Here is a 20,364-nt window from a genome sequence, read left to right as displayed (position 1 = left end):
TCTTCTGGCGATTTTGGGGGACGTCGTTGAAAGTGTTGCTTATATAAGAAAGATCATCAAGCGGCACTGCTCGTCTTGTTTGCGTGTTTATACAACATCTCAATGAGAGCGGTGAGTGGTGATTAATTTTGCCGAGAGTAAAGTTCGCGGGTTTACACGCGGATTAGGATAATGCAGTGAACTCGATCTAAACTGGAACGCAGTTTGAAGTGAGGCAAATTTTATAACAGAAAACGATAACTAGTAATGGGGACTCTTGAATAGGGCGTTGTGTAATAATTTTGTTTACCGATATAATTCTGATTGCAATCATTTACATATCATTTGATAATTAATATTTAATAAAATCATAATTAAAAATTTGTAAAAAAATTATAAAAATTTCACATAATTAATTATAAATCTTAAATAATTAAAAATCTACAAAAAAATAATAATAAAAATAATAAATACAAAAATAACAATACTAAATAATGAAACCCAAAATAAATAAATTAGGAAAGTGTTATGATGTTATAATAACAATTTTACTTAGAAATTCAAAATAATTAAAAAAAAATACGGTATAGTAAAATATATCGGTTAAAAAATAGCAGTACATATTTTTGCAAGAATATTCTTTAAACAAAGATACATATTTACATAAAAGTGTGCACATAACCAATATTTTTTATTTCTTAAATAAAGGGAAAAATTAAAAAAATAAAATAAATCGACAGATAATATGCGGTATAAACGAAAAAATTAATTTAACAATAAGCAGTAGTTGTTAATATTATTAAAATTAATTATCAGAAGTAAGTGATATGCAGAAGGTGTAAATGCTTTACTTACATAAGAAATAAACTTTTTTTGTTTAGTTTGATTAGTACATTTTTGCACCCCATATTCAACAGAAAATTTTCGATTTTAAAATAGTGTATTAATTTTAAAACATTCAAAATATATCACAATTACTTAGTTCAAAGGATAGTTGATTGCACAAAGTACCCCCTAGTGAACGCTTTACCCTCAAAAACCCGAAACAAGAAGAAATATTGAGAAATAATATAAAACTTTCTCTTATCACAATTATTTGGCTTTTTAGTTTTAACGTGTATAAAAAATAATGTTATCCCCTTTAACTACCGGTCTGTCCCTAAATAAAATTTGCCTCAAAAATCAATACTGACTGCATTCTCATTGCAGTTTAGATTACACTGGGAAAATAACGTACCAATAGCGAACCTGAACCTCTTTCGTGTTTCAGTATAATGGACCTTTTACATTTTTTTTTATTTTTCGAGAAATTAACTAATAAAAAACAAAATAAACAAATTACTAAATAACATAAAAAGATATTTCTCTAAAATAAACCACTGGTACGCGTTTGAAATAAATTACAAAAATATTTATCAAGTTTCTTTTCTCTTTAAGACAATGTCTAACAAAATGTTGGGATATTTAATTAAATCAAAAACCAAACTAAGTTTTCAGCGCAAGTAACAAACCGTTAATTTATCAAAATAATATTTTGCAATTAGATTGATAAACGTCCTTTCAGTTACGAGTTTGATTGAGTATGTTAAAAGATGTTTAAATATATATCTTGAAACATTCGTTTCTTTATACACGAGGAAAAATGCATACCGCGGTATTTAAAAAAGTCAGGTCAATTCCACGGGGAAGATCCGCATTTGAAAAAAATATTTTTTAGAATTTTCTTTAGACTTGCCCTTTTATAATCGAAACCATTTAATACTATTTACGAAACGTTTTGCCATTCATCTTGTTGGCTTCTTCAGAGCTCCACTGAAGTATTATAGTAGCTTGTTCAAGTTTTTTTGAAAACAAATTTGGTTTAAGAAAGTAGGTTAATTTTCGTCTGGTACACCACTTTTTATTTTATATAGAAACTTAAATGTCTATGAAAAAAATATGTCACGGTATTTCAAAAATGCGTATACATAGAAACTTTGATGTCTAAGAATGAAAAAACTATGAAAATTTCAAATATTCGGCGCATTTAATTTTAGCATTTTTCCCAAAACAAATCAAATACTAACTAGAACTCGACACAACTGCCAATGAGCAAAATCCTTAAAAAAATAGGTTTAATTTAAATCGTATATAAATATTTCCCGTACTTTTCACTCGCCAGATATATAATCGTATTCCATCCACATTTAGAAATCGTTAGTACTTATTGTAAAAAATATGAAACCGCACTTTCAACACGTTCCCAAACAGAACATCACTTGTACTACAATTCGTAAGCATTTGTTGTAGCAACGCACAGATTGACATTTTAATAAGATAATTGTTCGTTTGAGCCGAACACGTATAAAACATTTTAGAAATTAATACGAATTGGCACATAACACATATTCGTCGAGGATATAAACAAATTGCCTCATAGCGGCAGAAGGAATTTATCAAAATTATTGCACAAACGCGTCGGTCTGTGTTATAAATGGAAGATTCATCTTCGGGGCGGTAAAGGTCGTTTAACTATTAAATCAGATTGAGGTTATAGAATTGATTAATTATCATTTGTGATGTTGGCCAAACTAACATTTAAAATTTACGCAATTTTAACAACTAAGTCGGCTCTCAACATAAATTTAATAATAAATTAATTAAACGGACTTAAGAGTCGGCCCTTGCAGATCTTGCTAGTTTGCGCCCTCGTCGGGCTGTCGTCGTCGCAACCCCAGCTTTTCCAGCACCAACGACAGCCGACCGGTCAGTTTTTTAACACGCAGCCCGTCCGGCAACAGTTCCAGAACCCGCCGCAGAGGCAGTTCCGACCGTCCCAGCAGGATTTCGGTTCGGCACAGTTCCAAAGGCCCCAGAACTTCGTAAATCAACAACCCAGTTCAGGGCGACAGTCCGTTACCCCGCAACAGCCTTTTAATCCGCAGTTCCAGGCTCAACAGTCATTGTCTAATCAGCAATTCCAAGGGCAGCAGTTCCAGCAACCACTTAATCAGCAATCGGGCAGGCAACAATTTTCCGGTATAATTCAATCGACGCAGGATTTGCTGAGGAGTTTCCTGCAGCGGGAATTGGAGCAGAAACCGCAACCCGATCCCGCACACGTGCAAAATCCCCAGCAAGCGCGTATTTTAAAATACGACAACGAAGAATTTCCGCCGGAGGCTTACTCGTACTCGTGAGTAAAAATTTAAACACATCTCGAACAATACGTTGGAAAACGATTTAAAATACGCTGGTCAGTATTCATTTTCTCATTTTTTCTTATTTCTCAGCAAAAATACTATGGCAGGCCTTAGCAATTTCTTTGTTTGATGATTGTATGAACATTAAATGGTTTATACCGATTAAATAATGAAATGATTAAATAAACTAGATTAAAAAATCACATATTAATTACAGAGTGGAAAGCAAACCAGAAAGCAAAATTTATTTTTTAAGTAAAATAATACGATAACAATTTCATACCATGTATTTCTTCCTATCCAATTACTGCTCTTATAAGGTTTGGCCTTAATTCAATTAATCTTAGTATATAAAAATCATCGAGATTATTTAATTCTTTAACTATATAATTTTTAACTTCAGTAGTACTTGTCCCAGGCGATTTTATAGGATCCAAAACTTCTAACCCATATCACAAAAGTTGCATAATTTTTGCAATATTTTCTTTTAGATTTGGAAAAGAAAACACATACGCATAATGAAGTTGAGAAACAGTAGCAAGCTTTGATTTTTAAATCAAACACCCTATATATTTTCTTCTAAGATTTTTTTTTCTGATTTCAAAAAAAATAAGATCGGTTCCTGTGCGGTGTGCAATTCTGGCCCACCAAATAATCGATGTTTAGATTTAATTTGGTTGGGCCACAAGTTGAGGCATCGCCCCACAATACCGATCCAGTTACTGACTACATAGACAGACATGGCAAAATTCAGTAGCCGACTAATAACCCGTATTTAAAGCCTCTCGACATTTTAATATGGGGACTTTTAAAAACCCCAGTATACAATGACAGTTCTGAAAATATACGAGTGTTGAGCCAAAGCTCGAATAAGCTTTCATTCATGCTCAATACAGATCATCCAGGCTTTGTTTTGAATCATAAAATGAGAGATAATATTAGAAAATGTTGGGGACATCATGTTGGATATACATTTACTTCATTTTATATTTTCATCATTGTTCCTTTAATTTAATTTTTAGTATTATTGGTTAATTAATACTTTTTAATTCTAAGCTCTACAAATATAATGCAATTAAGCGAGTCTGTTCAGATTTTTTGTACCATTTTAACGATTATGCGACACATTTTACATTACAAAGAGTACGAAAGTAACTAATGATTGCATGTTATTTTGTTTTCCTTGATTAATAAAGAAGAGTAAAGTAAACTAAGAACAGCTGTTCTAATTAGTTTAAAAAATGATTTATCGTTCTCCATTGTTCCATTCCCGGAATTTCGGATGGCCGCGGCGATGATTGACCTCGATAAATTCCGATTAACGTTACGTGTTGCATCTCTTGGATAGGTCAAAGTTGGTAGAAGTAGTTTTTACGACAATATTAAGTGGATCCCCCTGACCTTTTGCGTAATAATTATGCACTTATCCGAAGATCTCCGCCCACGGAGCTTCTTAATACCATTTTAGTCGATAAATGGACGGTAGGCACTGCGCAATTAGCGAAGACCCCCAATTTTCGTGAAGCGTAATTTCGTAACTGGTTATCCAAAATTTCCCAATTGTTTTTTCTTTTCTATAAAGCACGTCAACAATTATCCATTTCAAAAATTAATGCCTCAACAATATAAAAATTATATATTAAATTATTATTTAATTAGGTATAATAAAATCACGTTAGTTAGGGGCGGGTGGGGCAAGGCGGCCCCCTGGGCCAAATACTCCCACCTCAAAATTTAACCAAAAATTAGTTTTTCGTTATTATAATTATAAATTTTGATTATTTGTACATTTTTTGCCCTTTGCTACATATGCTGATATTTCTGCATTTAGTTTAACTGGTTCAGTGTCATCCCAATTTTTATTAGTAGGGGAGGGTGGGGCAAGGCTGCCCACTTAAGTTTTTTATTATTTTTTGTGGCTTTCTTAACCATTAGGTTGATTTATTGTTGACTAACTTTAACTAAATTTACCCAAATTTTGGCGAAGCTTTTGGGCGTCGTACTCCACTCTCCCCTATTTCTAATGTTATATAGACCACTTTTCAGTGTATATACTGATTGGATTCCAATGATTTTTAGAATCAATAATATGCTGTACAAACATTCTCAATTCGGCAGGTGCTAATTTTAAATATAAATAAAAAAAGCTTGCGATATTCGGCAAGGATCATAGTTTGTCAAAACGATATACTTCGAGACACACTATACTCAGTAGCTTTGAACAAATTAACATTGTGGACCTTCGTTTAGAAGAAATTGAAATTAAGACCGGAGCAAACGGAAAATTCACATGGCAGGATACGAAACGTTTCGGTAATTACGGCTTTCGTTCGTTAATGGCTAATGTTTCGACTGACGTTTGATAGCTAATCATTTATAACACGCGAACGTACTTTCTTTACTTTCATGTGTGAATCAAAACGGTCGGGTTGGCGGTTGTTTTTGTAAATAATCAAATTGAGGATTGTAGGTTAAAGACTCGATGCGAGGAAAATGATAAATAATACTTGCTGGCACCACCAAATAAGTTAATTGAAATTTTGGCAATTCGATTTTCGGGAAAATCTAGCCGCATCGAATGTTCGACTCGTTATCAATTTTGCCAATCTGCAGATTCTAAAATTAGTAATAAAATTTGAGTAATAATTAAAATATTAATTGATAATATAATTATATATCAACAATTACTAAGAATGGTAATAGAAGAGCAAGCGCTCCTATAGGTACTAAATGAGCTAGTATATTAATAGCATGGTGAGTAATAACATAAAAATAAAAATTTTTAATAAGGTTAATGTTGATTTTTTTTATATTTTGGGGTAATAAGATTTTAATTTCTTTATGAATATTATTGTCTTGAATAAGTTTTTATATATGGTGCCTGAAAGTGAAAACTTCTGTGATTTATTTTACAGTTTGTTGTCATATGGATAAAGATGTAAAAATGTAAAAGGGTTATGTGCAAAACCAATCAAAAATAAGCGGAAATATCTACAAGTAAAATGAAACCGTTTAAAAATTAAAAGAATCAGCGAACATGATACCCAAATATGGTCCAGAATCTTTAAATAAAAGGATATAGAGAGAATAGTATTTTGACCATTGCCAACGAAAAAATAAATTATGCCAAAATTTTGATGAAAAAAATATATATTTTTGGTCCTGATATACCTGTTAAACCATCCTTGGAAATCTAATCAATGTGATATTGCAAGAGGGTTATCATTTGAAACTTCAATGATCCAAAAAACATTTTTTTAAAAAGAAATTTAGCGGTAGACGCTAAATTGACAGAGCTAGGCAAACAAATTATTTATTATTTCTATTCCCCACTGCCAGCTTAAAAAAATATACTGATCAGATACTTTCACAGCCTAACTGCTCCAATGATATGAGTCAGATGCGGTAGATAATTTAATTATTTTGTTTTTGTAATTCAAATACGTAACAAATCATATTTATTAATTACACATTACAAAAAATATTTTACTTGCCCTTGGTGGAGTTTTTCAAAATTAGTGAAAATTGTAATAATATGTGGTAAGTAGTTTAATTAAATATTCTATTGCAAATACATTGTTACTATTTACACTCATGGCTGATTTTTATTCGCAAGTTTAGCATTACCATATATTTCCATTTTTAAAGGAAATTTAAAAAAGTCAGACAGTCTGCATTCTTAAATTCTTCGTTCCCTTAATTTGCCGCCCACTTGTGCGAAGCGTTTCTGCTAAACTTGTGACTGTAAAATCAGGCATGAGTATAAATTGTCTATTGCGTGTCTTGTCATTCATTGCATTGGTCTGACAATATATTTATCATAGAATTCTCAAATAATTAATCTGTTTTATTTTTCAGTTTCCTTTTTTCTCATTTTTTAAAAACTTTTCTACATAGTCCATTTGTAACTTCTACACAGTTCTCATAATTGTTGACGAAGACGATTGTCTCTTCATTTGACGAAAATCTTTGTCCAATAAAAATAAGCCCATTGGATTTAGGATATAGAATAGGCGAATCAGCTTTGCAGAATCAGACTAACACGTCAAGTAGATTAAATATATTAAGCGTTCCAACAAAAAATACACTCCACCACAAACTTCCAATAGCAGTGAGCTCGAAAGCAATCTCACACTTGCCACTGTTGCCTTTCCTTACATTCAAAACATAACTGACCACATATTAAAAGTTCTAAAGAAATATAACATCAAAACCAGATTTACCACTTGACCAGAAATCTCTCAACATCTTCGATCGGTCAAAGAATTTACACCATTCCATGCATATGCTGCAAACAATACATCTGAGGGACCGGATGATAAATATCAACTAGGCTCAAAGAACATGAAAGAGTCTTAAGACTAAAACAAATAAACTCACGAGCAGTTGCCGAACACAAAATTTTATTCGATAAAAATAAAATTTTTGCATGTAATCAATTCTTCCACCAACGAAAAATCCGAGAGTCTATAGAAATCTATGACAACCTAACAATCTTAACCGCGACTCAGGTTTCTACCTGTCGCCAATTTGGGAATCAGTCATCCGAGATAATGTTTATACCCTTCATTGGCGCCCCCCTCAAACAATATATAAGCTGGTACATAGTAAAATACGAGCCAGTTTCAGTCAAGCTCTGACGAAGCCAACAGGATGATTGGCGATACGTCAGCGATTTCGATTCAGCAAAAACCGACGCAAGAGGAATCCAGAATAGTATACAGTAATCTTCCGAAAACGATTTTTTAGGCCGTTACGAGCACTACAATTTTAGTATGTAACTTTTGATTTCTCGGATTGTAACTCAGATAAGGTAGAGCTTCAAAATGCTACCTTGAGATTCAATTTCTGGCCATAGTGTATTCTGTACTTCTCTGTCACATAGCTGTGGGTGAAGTTTGAGCTCAGGATTTCAAATTGCCGACACGAAAAGCGTTTAACTATCCTTTTTCCTTCAGATTCGACACAAGCGACGGCATCCACAAGGATGAAATCGGAGTAGTGAGGAATGCGGGCACAGATAACGAAGCGTTGGCCGTACAAGGGAGTTACTCTTATATAGGTCCAGACGGGAAAGAATATACCGTTTCGTATACGGCGGACGAAAACGGCTTCCAGCCTGCGGGAGAACACATTCCGCCGGCGGCGAATGTCAGGAAAACGCCACAGCTGGGCGTTCCTTCGGCGGCACTAGCCTCACTAGCGGGCGGCGGTCTAGGTTAATTTATTGTCAGTTAACGAGCGGTAGATACAACGTTCTAGTCTGTGTAATTAGGGGTTATAGAGGCAGGCTTATTAGTCTAAGCAAATGGTTTCTGTAAAAACGCCACTAAACCAAAATATGTCCACAAAAACACGGTCCAGTTTTTATAAATTTTTTATAAATGCTTTGTTGTTCTTACTGTTCCTACTAACTAACTAACTAACATTTTCAATGATGAAGATTGTTGCTCCCCACATTCGTGAGAAATTCTTATTTAAAAATTCGGAATTTTATTACTTGAATATGAATAAAAAAAAATTATTAATATAATTTTTATTATTAGATTCTGGCAATTAATTTATTAAAATATTAGTCCCTCGGAATCCTTGAACATTCCAACAACCTGGAGGGCCAATATTTTTTTTTCGAGGTTTTCTTCAACTAGCCTTTGATGGGCCAAGATCAAACCACAAGGCAGTAGTTGCTTTTACATTAAGCCTGAAAACTTGTCTGCCGCTTCCGCCATACTGGAGCTCTTGTTCTCCACTTTCCCCGCCGTTGTGGTCTTTGTCTGCAACCCTGGACAAGGGGCCCTTACAGGGTGCTATCAGCCGGAGCCAGCTGTACCCATTTTTTTTTAGTGGTCCCTTCCCCTTCCCCGTCTCTTGCTTGACGAGGCCCCATAGTTACGGTGACGGCATGTGAGGAATGCAACTACCTGGAAACTAAGATGGATAAGAGGGACGAACAAGAAAAGAAATAGGAAATTATTTTCTGGAAGACACATAGCTCTGAAGAAAGGAAAAAAACTTAGATACAACACTATATTTAAATTTTAATGGATACTAGACAAAGCCTTGGAAAGAAGGAAAGGAAAGAAGACGAAGAATAAATAAAAGGGATGACCGAAAAGCGATGCTAAATATCACAAATAATACACATCGACGAAACATGGTTTTTTCGGAGCGTCATCTCTCCTCCAGTAGGCGCACTAAAGTTATTGGTAAGGTTCACACATTCCGCAGATTTTAAAAATTGAAAGTGGAACTATGGGTGGCAAGAGGGCACTCCCGATTAAATTGAATAATGTTAAAGTTTGATTTTATCGTCACTTCTACTCTTTTATTCATTATGAAAATGTTATACATGTTTGATGCGCGTTTTTATTGAAAAGAGGCTCAAAATAAAAGTTTAAATTATTTTAAAGAAATGTTAAAGCTTCAGTTTTTAAGTAAAAACAGCAGAAACGCTTTTCGGAAACTAATTAACAAGAGATAAACCGAAAGAAATTTATTAAAAAATGTATTACCAAAAATTGTCTTCTCTAATTGAACCACTATGGGCATTATCCTATTCTTTATCAAAAATGCATCTCGGCCATCTTTTTTTTACAACTTGGTTACTATTGACAACGTAAGAACATAAACTATAATGGTAACTAAACTACCAACTTAACATTTGTTTTTTATTTTGTCTTTTTAAATAAACGGTAACACAAATACTTCAAATACATCAGGGCTACCAACTATGGGTGCCCGAAAGATAAGTATAAATATCAATAAAAATATTATTATACCACAATCTGCATCTATTAGGTTAAGTATAACTCGGGTTCGCCATAAATGAGATGAAGTAAGTAGAAAAATTCGTAGCTTAATATCCAAATTCAGATGTTTAAAAGAATTTCTCAACTAATAGTACTTTATTTTTCGCTGGTTGTATCACAGCTTAGCAATGGACTAGATGGTTCGTGAGCAATAAACGATTGTCGTATGAATTCTATGGAAGTAGTTTAAAAATGGATCATTAGAAACAATTGATGAAAAGAATACACCCTACTCGAGCGACATACTTTTTGAAGAATAAAAGAAAAAATATATATAATTCAATTTATACGATTGTGGCATTTCTCTCGATTATGACAAAACATCCTGACTTAAAACCCCGAAATTACATAAATTAAACCACTAAATAATTTTAAAGTTTTTTTGTAAAATTTTACTTATTTTTTGTAAAGAATAAACATACATTTATTATTTTGTTTTTGTGTAAAAATTTCCAGAACATGCTACGTATATCGCAATAGGGCCCATGTGGCACTTACCAAATGTTAAAAAAAAATGCATTGCCGGTTTCACAGCAGACGGAAATTCCGTTAACAAAAAACCTTAAAATTGCCGATAAAACTGTGGCCAGATAACGCTAATTAAATTTCCTTCTTTCGGTACTTTAATCAGGACCGTGTCCAGATTTTGGAAATATCTTGCGTTGTGGCTGACTTCGTATGGGCGTTAAATAAAATAAAAAAATATTGTCGATTACGCCTCTGGTTTTTCATTTACCCCATTTCAGTGGCGTTTAAAGCTCATTTTATTTATTCGTAGTTAAAAATGTCTCGCGGTTCGTACATTGTTAACGAAGGCTACTACAATAGTCCTTCTAAGGACCGTTCGTTTAAGTCTTTCGTTTGCTCTATGCTTGTGTTTTTGATTGTGTGCGTGTTGATATATTTGATGATGTTATGCTTCCCTAGAAAAAAAGACTATGCGCCCCCAGCAGTAAGTAGACACTTTTTTGCGAAAAAAATATCCAAATATTCCCAAAATTAAACAACATAGATTTTTATTTATAAAAACTCATTTATCGAATTATTTTTACAATCAAAAACCTACAAAGAATAAATTGATTGTCAAAATTCACGTAGAAAATCACACGAAATGTTATATTAAGAAAATAAACTCAAAATATATTATATATAGACTTTCGTAATTATTTTATAAATTATTTATATGAATTTAAAATCAAATAATGCAAATAAAACAATAGAAGATAAGTGGAAGCCCCAAGTTTTTCAAACTTAAGCTCTAAAACTACGTAAGAATCAATTTCCATTCTTATGTATATAATATAATATTTTTTACATATCCTTCCGCATATATAAATAAGTGAGAAAAAATAACCGAAAAATTGACAACCGATCAATCAATTAATTTAACTTAAATAGTTCACAGGACAGAATAAATAACAATTTCCTCATTTTAACTTTTTCAGATTTTCATTAAAAAAAACTGTTGCAAAATAATTAAATAATAATAAAATTTACTTTGCTCAAATCATTTCTTTAGGTCGAAAATAATAGGAACGATAGTCGTCAGAAGGAGCTGGAAGCCTTCAAAAATGAAGGAACTTCTCAAAATATCGAGAAAACGACTTCCACAGAATCGTTTCAAAGGTACTGGCTTAGCATACCGATTTCACTATGCATTCACTTTCCAAAATTTGCAGCAACGAGCCACTCGAGCAAAGTGATCTGCTGCCAAGCGAGACAACACCGAATAGTGAAACGGACATTTTTAAGAATTCAACTAAACACAAAGAATCTGTTAAGCATTACTTCGAAATAATCGCCATCGAAGATAGCGAACCTACAAAATCAGTTCCATATAGTACCAAAACAGTGCAAGGTAGTTCAGAAGATTACGCTTATTCGTCAGAAACGACAAGTTATGAGGATACGATGCAACTGGAAGATCAATTCGAAAATGAAATAACCGCCATGCGAGATTTCACATTTCCAAGCGATGTAAAAGTAGATAAAGATCCCACTACTGAGAGCACAACGGAAACGCCATCAAGTACTCTGGCGGTAAAAAAGCTAATTGACGATAATGCATTTAATTCAACTGTGCAACACGAAACAACAGAAACTAGTGATCAACTTGAATTAATAAGCGAGGAGAACGATACAGGCATATGGACAACAGCGCCTGGTTCCGAATTCAGCACGCTTATACTATTCGAAGAAAGCAAAAACTTTGAGACAGTTAACCAAATAAATGAACAAACAATAACTGACGACTCTGAAGAGCGAAGCACGTTAGCATCGCTATATTTCACTGCTAAAGCGAGCGTGTATACCGTAAAGGAAACCTCGAGCACGCTATCGACAGCGGTCATTGATGCAGTGCCAACAACGATCCACAGTTTTTTTGAAAACGGTGCTGTTAAAATAGATACTACCGAAGCTGTCACCGAGAAAGCAATAGACTCGACTACCAGGAAAGTCTATCAAAATTTTATCACCGATAGTAGGGGTGAGATCAATTCTAGCACACACTCCACCATTGATCATTCCATATTCCATATGAACAACGAATCTGAAATTCAGAAAACAACTCCGTCCACTAAATTTAGTAAGTATGTTATACATTTTTATAAAAATAATATATATTTATTTAAAGTATATTTAAATACATTAAATAATGTAAAAATAACAATATTACAATTTATGTTATTTGGTATGAAACCTTTTCGTAGTTCCATCATGATCAGAATATAAAAACTTCTTTCTTTAAAATTTTAACACTTCTGTAGAAGCCGTCTTCTTTATACACTGGTAATAAAGGTAATTATCACTAATAAATAATCGTTCGCTCATTCCTGCAGGAAGAGAGCAGTCTATCTTAGGATTTTAAATTCTTTAAACCGTACTCTGCAAGATTGTCTAGTTTCTAGACTGAGAATTACTTTGATTACACGCTTTTGGACTATACCTACTTTTTCAAGGCTCCGCAACTTATATACGGTAGTTCTCCATATCTAATGTGACTCTTAAAATTTCCATGGTTCTATTTTTATAGAACGCGAAATATATCTTATTCAATTCTTATTATTAACAACTAATGTATTTCTTAGTTAACTGTCTCTATTAAATCGTGGCAGTGAATCATTTTAACGGGTATCGAGAGATTTTGTAGATAAATATTAGGACTTTACAAAACGTACCTTAGTTCAAACGTTTATATTAACCGAGATACAGGGTGTCAAACTTGCAATTTAGTTTTTGATTTTTTTTAAATAATTCTTCAAATAATTGAGCTTTTGCACAAAATCCGTTTTCGTGAATAATTTCGGGGTAAAAGTAAGCTAGATAATATATATAACTGCCAGGAATCGACCCAGTCGCTGCACTACAATGTAGAGGAACGGAAAACTCGAAAGAAGAATGTGCTACTCCGTTCTGCAAACTGAAGGCGTCGACCATGTTAAATCTCATAGACCACAAGGTCGATCCCTGTGAAAATTTCTACGATTTCGCTTGCGGGGGATTAAAAACGGAAAACCGGATCGACAACGAAAAAACTGATACGCTTTTGGGCCTCTTGTACAGCAAACCGAAATTTGAGGAGAAATTTTTACAGCACTTCAAGGGGTTTTTTGATAATTGCGTCAGTTTTTCCAGAGATTACAGATACGTCGATAGGATGTGGTCCAGTGAGAAATTAGAATTATTTATTTAGCATGTACCTAGTTGACGTAATTTTTGCAGTGATAAATACAATCGCGTCATCGCCGTGGGACCAATGGGATGTTACCAATTTGTTCTCGTTTCTCTTTCAAAGGAAAGCCATGCCATTCTTTAATATTGATATCGGTGTCGCGGAAGGGGACACATTTGTCGTGCAGGTAATATACGGAAACAGAACTTTTTTGGGACATTTTCGAGACAAGAAAATCGTATTTGTTGCAGTTGAATTTGCCCGGCGAAAGTTCCTTAAACCTCGGACCGAAAGAATGGCCTCTGCAGAGTCAGTTGGAGAGAAAATGTCTCCGAAACTTTACTTCCGCGAGGCACGCCTCTAGTGTGAATTTGAATAGCTTGTACGATGAAATGAAAGCCTGTGAAAATATTGAGTTCCTAAGAAGTGCCAAGAATTTTTTGGACGATACTTTAAGCCTCCTTAAAAGTCCATATAAAATTGTAAGTACTGATAGTTTCATAAAAAATTGATACCACCGTGTCGTCGTTATGCAAACTTTATGACCAAATTTAATTGTAAATTTTAAATTTACGAAATTTGAGGCCTCAAATCAGCGAGAAGCTACGACAAGGCATTCAGGAAAAACTCCATAACTCCTTCCAAGTGTTTCTTCTTGTCTTGTTCAAGTTACAATGTTGGACCCCTTGTGATAAGGTTCAACCATCTTCTAAATGGTTTTTAAGTAATTTATTTAAAAGTTAAAAGTTATCTTTTTATTTTTAAAATAAATAAAAGTTGAGACTGTTTTGGTTTAGACGTTTTTTAACGGTGACACTTACGAAAATAACTGGCTATAAACAATAAAAATGAATAAAATTCTGAATACTCTAATTACTCTATAATATATGCATAATATTCCACGTTATATTTTGAGCAACGTGCACGTCATCAAACTGCGTATCGCATTTTGACAAAGCAAAGTTTGTTTTGGCGCCCAAGATGGGTCATTTTGAGTAAAAAAAATTAATACGCATATTTTTCAAAATTGTTTCAGTCGTTAGAGCGAAAAGTGTATACATGTGTTATAATAAAATGTATTATATTAAATCTATTTTAATTACTAAAAACTTGCGTTTTTGAGCTTTTACTGTTTGTTTGAATACGAATAATTTGTGAAGATATCTTCCAAAAAATATATTTTCAAGCCGTATCATTTTTTTATGAACCTACCTACATATTCACGTGTTGTGTCCATAAGTTATATTAAAAAAAGTACATTCCTAGAGTCCGCTGGCGTCCAGCTCAATACCCGTCGATAAAAAAACCAATTTGGAAACTTTCGTCGAATTTCTGGAACGTATTGACGTCACAAATGTTTTCGGAGTTCTTATAAAATCACAAAGGGTAATTAATATGTTAAAAACCTTTATTATTATTATTTTCACTAATGTTGTCAGAGTTTTCAGCAAAATGAACTGTGTTTTAGGTTTTATCGATCGATGCCCTACAAATTCGAAAGTCCGCGGTTTATCAAAACTACGTCAAAGTGTCTGTCGAGGAACTGACCCTGAAGTACCCCTATTTGAACTGGAAAAGGCTTTTTGAAAATGTTTTGGGCAGCAGCGTTCCACCGAAGAGCGTCGAGATGGCTTTCGTAGAATATTTCGATGCGTTGTTTGATATTTTCGATACGAGGTACAGTCTGTCTCAATTTTCATCGTGTTGGCTTTCGATGGTAATGTCGCGTCGAAATCATTTAGTCGCTAGATGCAAAACAGGATGTAAAAAATGTGTCTGGAACTTTAATCAGTAGAGAACTTATTAAACAAGAATGCTTTCGAAAAATCGTCGCTGGGCGGAGCGCCTAACGCGAAGCAGCTTTTTATTATAAAAGGCAAGAGCTTCGCGGTTCCCTGTGGGAAAGGGACGCATTGTTTTTCTACCGCTATGGAACTTTCGCAAGTTGATGTAAATATTAAAATGTGTACAAATAATATTTTTTTAAATATCTCGCGCCCTGTATAATTGACGAAACCTGAAACTCTGTCTCGACACACTTTACGATACTGTTCAAATGAAATTATCCCATCTTTAACGGTTTTTCATTTATCGACAAAAATTAACCCCTAAAAACGGAAATTTTTAGGATCTTTTTGATTTTTTGCAAATAAACGACACACCCTGTATATGATTCAAACAATGTTAGCCCTGGATCTTCCACGTTTGCTGGGAAAACATACAGTGCGCCGTAATAATCAATGACGTCATCGCATCTTGGCAGCCCCCGAAATAACGATTTCAATATGGATCTTTTCAAATATCCCGAGCAGCTTATATAATCCAAAAAATACCTGAAAAAAATGTTATTGCACTGGATCTTCCGCGATTGTGGAGGTAAAAAATTCAAAATTTTTTAAAAAATACTTTGGCAAAATTTGATTGCACCCAATTTCCACCGTTTGAATGTGGACACGGACTTTTACTTCTATGCTAAATTTGAAGTTGATATCTGCAAATTTAGGACACTTAACACATTTCGCAATTAGCACGGATTATCGGGAACACCCTGTTGCTGTCTAGGCGGGCTATATCGCAATATAAAAGAAAGTGAGATGTGAATCATAGTCTTTCAGTTATAACCAATTTTTCAGTTTTTTTTTTTTAATTTGCGACGCACCCTGTATACTACTGAAAAATTTTCAAGCATAAAAGTTTATGAAAACCTCTTCCGCGTCTTCTGGGTCTTTTGGTCCCGTAAACGGTTTTTGAAAAATGATGTTTACTTCAAATTTCTGACACTTCTCGTGTTTCATAGCAATGTCCAAAAAACAGTGGAAAATCGCGAAAAAAAGATGAATACCAGGGTCGGATCAGCGCCATTTCTTATAAGCGTATGTGCCTCGGAGGGTTAAAAAGCGCGCAAATTTCAATTTTGCAGCTCTAACGGTTCGAAAGTTATTCAGGAAAAACCAAAAGACGACAGAGGAGAACGGAGAACGGACAGACAAAAAAAAATTTTTTTTTCGAAGGTGATCATTTCATACCGAGATATGACATTTTTATACGGGCGTAGATATGTTCGAAAAGTTCCATTTCATCGATTTTCGAAAGTAACAAGAAAAGAAACGTGTATGCGCACAAAAACGGCAATATCGTCGAAGAAAAGGAAAAACGTATAAAACTCTTACGTTTCTATAAAAAACATAATTCTCATTGTTATTAATCTCAATTATGACTTTATTGTATATATTTAATTTCGCTGTTTTTTCTTCGTGAAATTTAATAAGACTGTACCCACCCAAATGAACAAAACAAAATTATATTATTAGCAAAAACTTCGAGAGTCCGCCCCTAATGTTCTGTCGGAAAAATTTCGGGCAAAAGCCAGCACGATGAGGACCTTACGCGATTTGCATGTTTTGATTTCGAAAATTTCAGCCACAACAACGAAATTATTCAAACCGTTTCCCTATACTATTTCTTACATATATACGAGCTGGTCGTCATGCCCACAATAGAAGAAACCACAGAAGACCTTTGCCTGAGACAGGCGACAGATTTAATGCCGGAAGTGGTGGCCGCCATACACTCGCAGAAATTTGACAAAAAGGAAGGCGCGCGGGACTACGTGTCATATAGCTTTTCGTTGTACCACGAATTGAAAGCTCAGCTTCGTTTGGTTATAGAGAATAGCTCGTTGGAGAAGTCCGCCAAAAAGAGTTTCCAAGAGAAACTATCCGATATTAAACTGATAATGGGTTCGCATTGGGTTTCGGAGGTGACGGTTCACGACTTCCACGAGACCATCGAAATCGGAGACAATTATTTGGAAAATTATCTCGGGCTCGTTGAAAACGGCCGGAAAAACTTGTTTCTGTTTTCGCAAAATTCTTCCATCAGTTTGTAAGTATGACACATCACACAATTATCGAAGTTGTCGAACACATAGCCCAGGTCGGGTAAAGCGAAAGCGTAATTAAAATTTTATGTAATTCAAAATTCAAATTTTAGAAAATGAGAAATAGTAATAGTAATAGTAATAATAATAATAGTAATTATATTTACTCACAACGACTTTTACCATAACATGAACAACAATACTTACCCTTACACCTTATCTCTTTCAGGTTACAACATTTTATTGACCCGTTCGATCTGAAACCAATAACCTTTTATCAAAATAAGATTATAGGCAAGTGATTAAATTTATATTTTTTTATTATTTAATTTGTAAAATAGCGTTGTTGCATTTTAAAAAACAGAAATACTATTTACGAATCTTTTGGATTCCTCATTTAGTTGAGCTCTTCAGAAATAAACAGAATGATTGACGAAATGTCAGCCAGTTCGATTCATTAACACGCGACACCGGAGGAATCTAAAAGGTTTGTCCGATAATATTCCAGTATTAGTGGAAGTTTCTTTCAAAAATAAACAAAAATCCGCCTATGTTTTAAGAGAAATTTTCCAGAAAGGTTCCATTTCTTATAATCAACCCATTGAAAAAGTTTGAACAAATAAATACTTTGTTGTTGTGTTGTTAAAAACAGTTGCAGATTTAGAACTTTATAAGAAGTCCACAGCAGTTATGTAAGGCCGTTTAAGGAGCACAAAATCAAACATAACCTCAAACCCACGTCACAATGTAAGAAATACAATATAATTAGAATACAATTACGGAATAACGAAAGGTTAAAACGGTACGAAGTGTGCTACCACCTCACGTTCATGAAGATGGTCTGGAAAGAACGAGCCGTAAACAGCAAAAGCATTTAAATGACACAAATTAAAAATTAATAGAACATTTGTACTGATAAGTATATTCATCTTAATGTACACTCCACTTTACTTCACAGTGATGTGTACCAATTTCTGATATCTCTTCAATACCTCTTATATATCTCTTCATCTCTTATATATCATCATTATTTTATCTTATTTTATCCGCAGCATCCCTAGTTCACGTATTGCTAATGAACCGCCGCTTTTTCAGTGATTCCTTCAAGATTGCTCGAAGATTTACCGAACAAAGACTACCCGCTTTATTTATTGAACGGACACGTGGGATTTCATTTGTCCAAGGAACTGGCCAAACATTTTACCGATGTAGGCAGGAGGTTTGGTCAGAACGAGGACGACATCAAAACCACGGATGGATTTTACAAGAGTTTTGTTTCGGGTTTGAAGACCATGTTGGTAATGGACAAAGGACGAGATTTGTTGAAACAGAAACTTGAATATAACGTACGCATTTAAATCATTGAACTCGATCTAAATTGAAAGGTCAACAGGGATATAGTGGTGAGGCCAATTTTAAAATAGAAAAAGGCGGGGTTTGCTGACTTTCTCTTGATCATTTCTTGACGTTTGATTGCTTTATTTACTGTCCTTTCATACTGAAATAATTTACACATTATTTGGTGGACTTTAATTTTTTATATAAAATTGATAGATAAATAACTGAATTATAATTTGACGATAATTAATTATAATTATAATATATTAAATTATAAATAACATTGGATTAATTTAACTAGACTAATTAATTGATTAATGGGCATATGAATTGAACCTAAAGAGTAATATTAGTATTTCTGGACTTATTTTTACTTATTACTTTACTTATTATTGAAAAATGACAACTAAAACAATTTAATAACATGTAGTGCTAACAGTTAATAAATATTAATTTAATTTAATTGTGTTAAATGGATTTTCATCAAGTAAAAGCCACCTCGGTCCAAATTTGAATGCAATTAATATACGCCAGACTTTGAATACTATTTTTTTGAAAGCAACAAATTCTTTTTCCTGTAGCCAATAGTATATAAGGGAAAATTATCTTAGTTGTTAACCATCAAAATTAGTTTCAAAATGCAACATTCAATGAATCTCTTATTACACTTACCTGCCATTAATATTAACGTGTATGACAAAGAAAACATTCCCCATTGCTACCCGCCTCCCTCTAAATAAAATTTGCCTCACACATCCTAATTTAGATGAAGACTCTGAACCCTCTGTTCATTTTAGATAAACGAAGCCGTATCGGAGATTTCCGTAAACGACCGAATGTCGGACAACATGGCGTTGCAGTTGACGTACGATTTGGTATTTAATTCCCAGTCGGAGGAACAAACTTCTTTTTGGAATTTGCCTTGGATTTCCGAATCGTATTGCAGCGATCAAGCGTTCTTTATTTCATTGGCGCAGGGTAGACCGTAGACGCGAAGGGCTATTTAGGTAAAAGTTATCGCTCGAATTTTCAGAATATTGCGGGAGGACGTCTCTGGCCGAATCTGCTGTGCAACTTTTCGAAAGTCAATCTCTGCCGAACCCTTTCAAAGTGGACATAATGATGACGAATTTCGAGGAATTTTCAAAAGCATTCAAGTGCTCGGCCGGCCTCAGAATGAATCCGGAAATTGACAGGATTCAAATGGATACACTCACCTCCAGCGACTATGACTACAACAATAATTATGAGTTATTGGAAATGGCGAATTAACTCGTTTTCGTGCCGAATAAAATGTGGAAAATTTTTAAATCTTGGGTTTGATTTTGGTTAGGTTTGGCATTAGTATTTTTTAAACAGTATATCGAGCCAAGACAAGAAGACCAAAGAAAAAGGCATATTAATATAAATTTAGTTAATTAGAGTTGCTTCCTGAAAATAACCGAACCAAAAATTTTGTGCAATTTCAAAAAAGGAGGTAAGCAGTAAAAACAACTGAATAGG

General features: G+C 33.9%; 2 protein-coding genes across 2 annotated transcripts; both read left to right on the top strand.

Annotated features, from left to right (window-relative positions):
- The first annotated feature begins 51 nt into the window (after window positions 1–51).
- On the top strand, window positions 52–8,637 carry LOC132696312 (putative mediator of RNA polymerase II transcription subunit 26). Its single transcript, XM_060661065.1, has 3 exons — window positions 52–111; window positions 2,649–3,154; window positions 8,120–8,637. Exons 1-3 carry the CDS (start codon window positions 103–105, stop codon window positions 8,382–8,384), a joined length of 780 nt encoding a protein of 259 aa, XP_060517048.1. The 5' UTR covers window positions 52–102; the 3' UTR covers window positions 8,385–8,637.
- A 2,117-nt stretch (window positions 8,638–10,754) lies between these two features.
- Window positions 10,755–20,156, top strand: LOC132696371 (endothelin-converting enzyme homolog). The gene is made up of 13 exons (XM_060661159.1): window positions 10,755–10,922; window positions 11,490–11,596; window positions 11,650–12,557; window positions 13,315–13,638; window positions 13,694–13,830; window positions 13,895–14,125; window positions 14,910–15,029; window positions 15,112–15,320; window positions 17,064–17,528; window positions 17,753–17,817; window positions 18,619–18,869; window positions 19,659–19,839; window positions 19,895–20,156. Exons 1-13 carry the CDS (start codon window positions 10,755–10,757, stop codon window positions 20,131–20,133), a joined length of 3,405 nt encoding a protein of 1,134 aa, XP_060517142.1. The 3' UTR covers window positions 20,134–20,156.
- Window positions 20,157–20,364: the final 208 nt, after the last annotated feature.

Source organism: Cylas formicarius, unplaced genomic scaffold, assembly GCF_029955315.1.
Source record: "Cylas formicarius isolate icCylForm1 unplaced genomic scaffold, icCylForm1.1 PGA_scaffold_1__22_contigs__length_36826433, whole genome shotgun sequence".
Classification (NCBI taxonomy): domain Eukaryota; kingdom Metazoa; phylum Arthropoda; class Insecta; order Coleoptera; family Brentidae; genus Cylas; species Cylas formicarius.
Note: the sequence above shows the minus strand (reverse complement) of the source record. Positions and strands in the feature narration are given on the sequence as shown.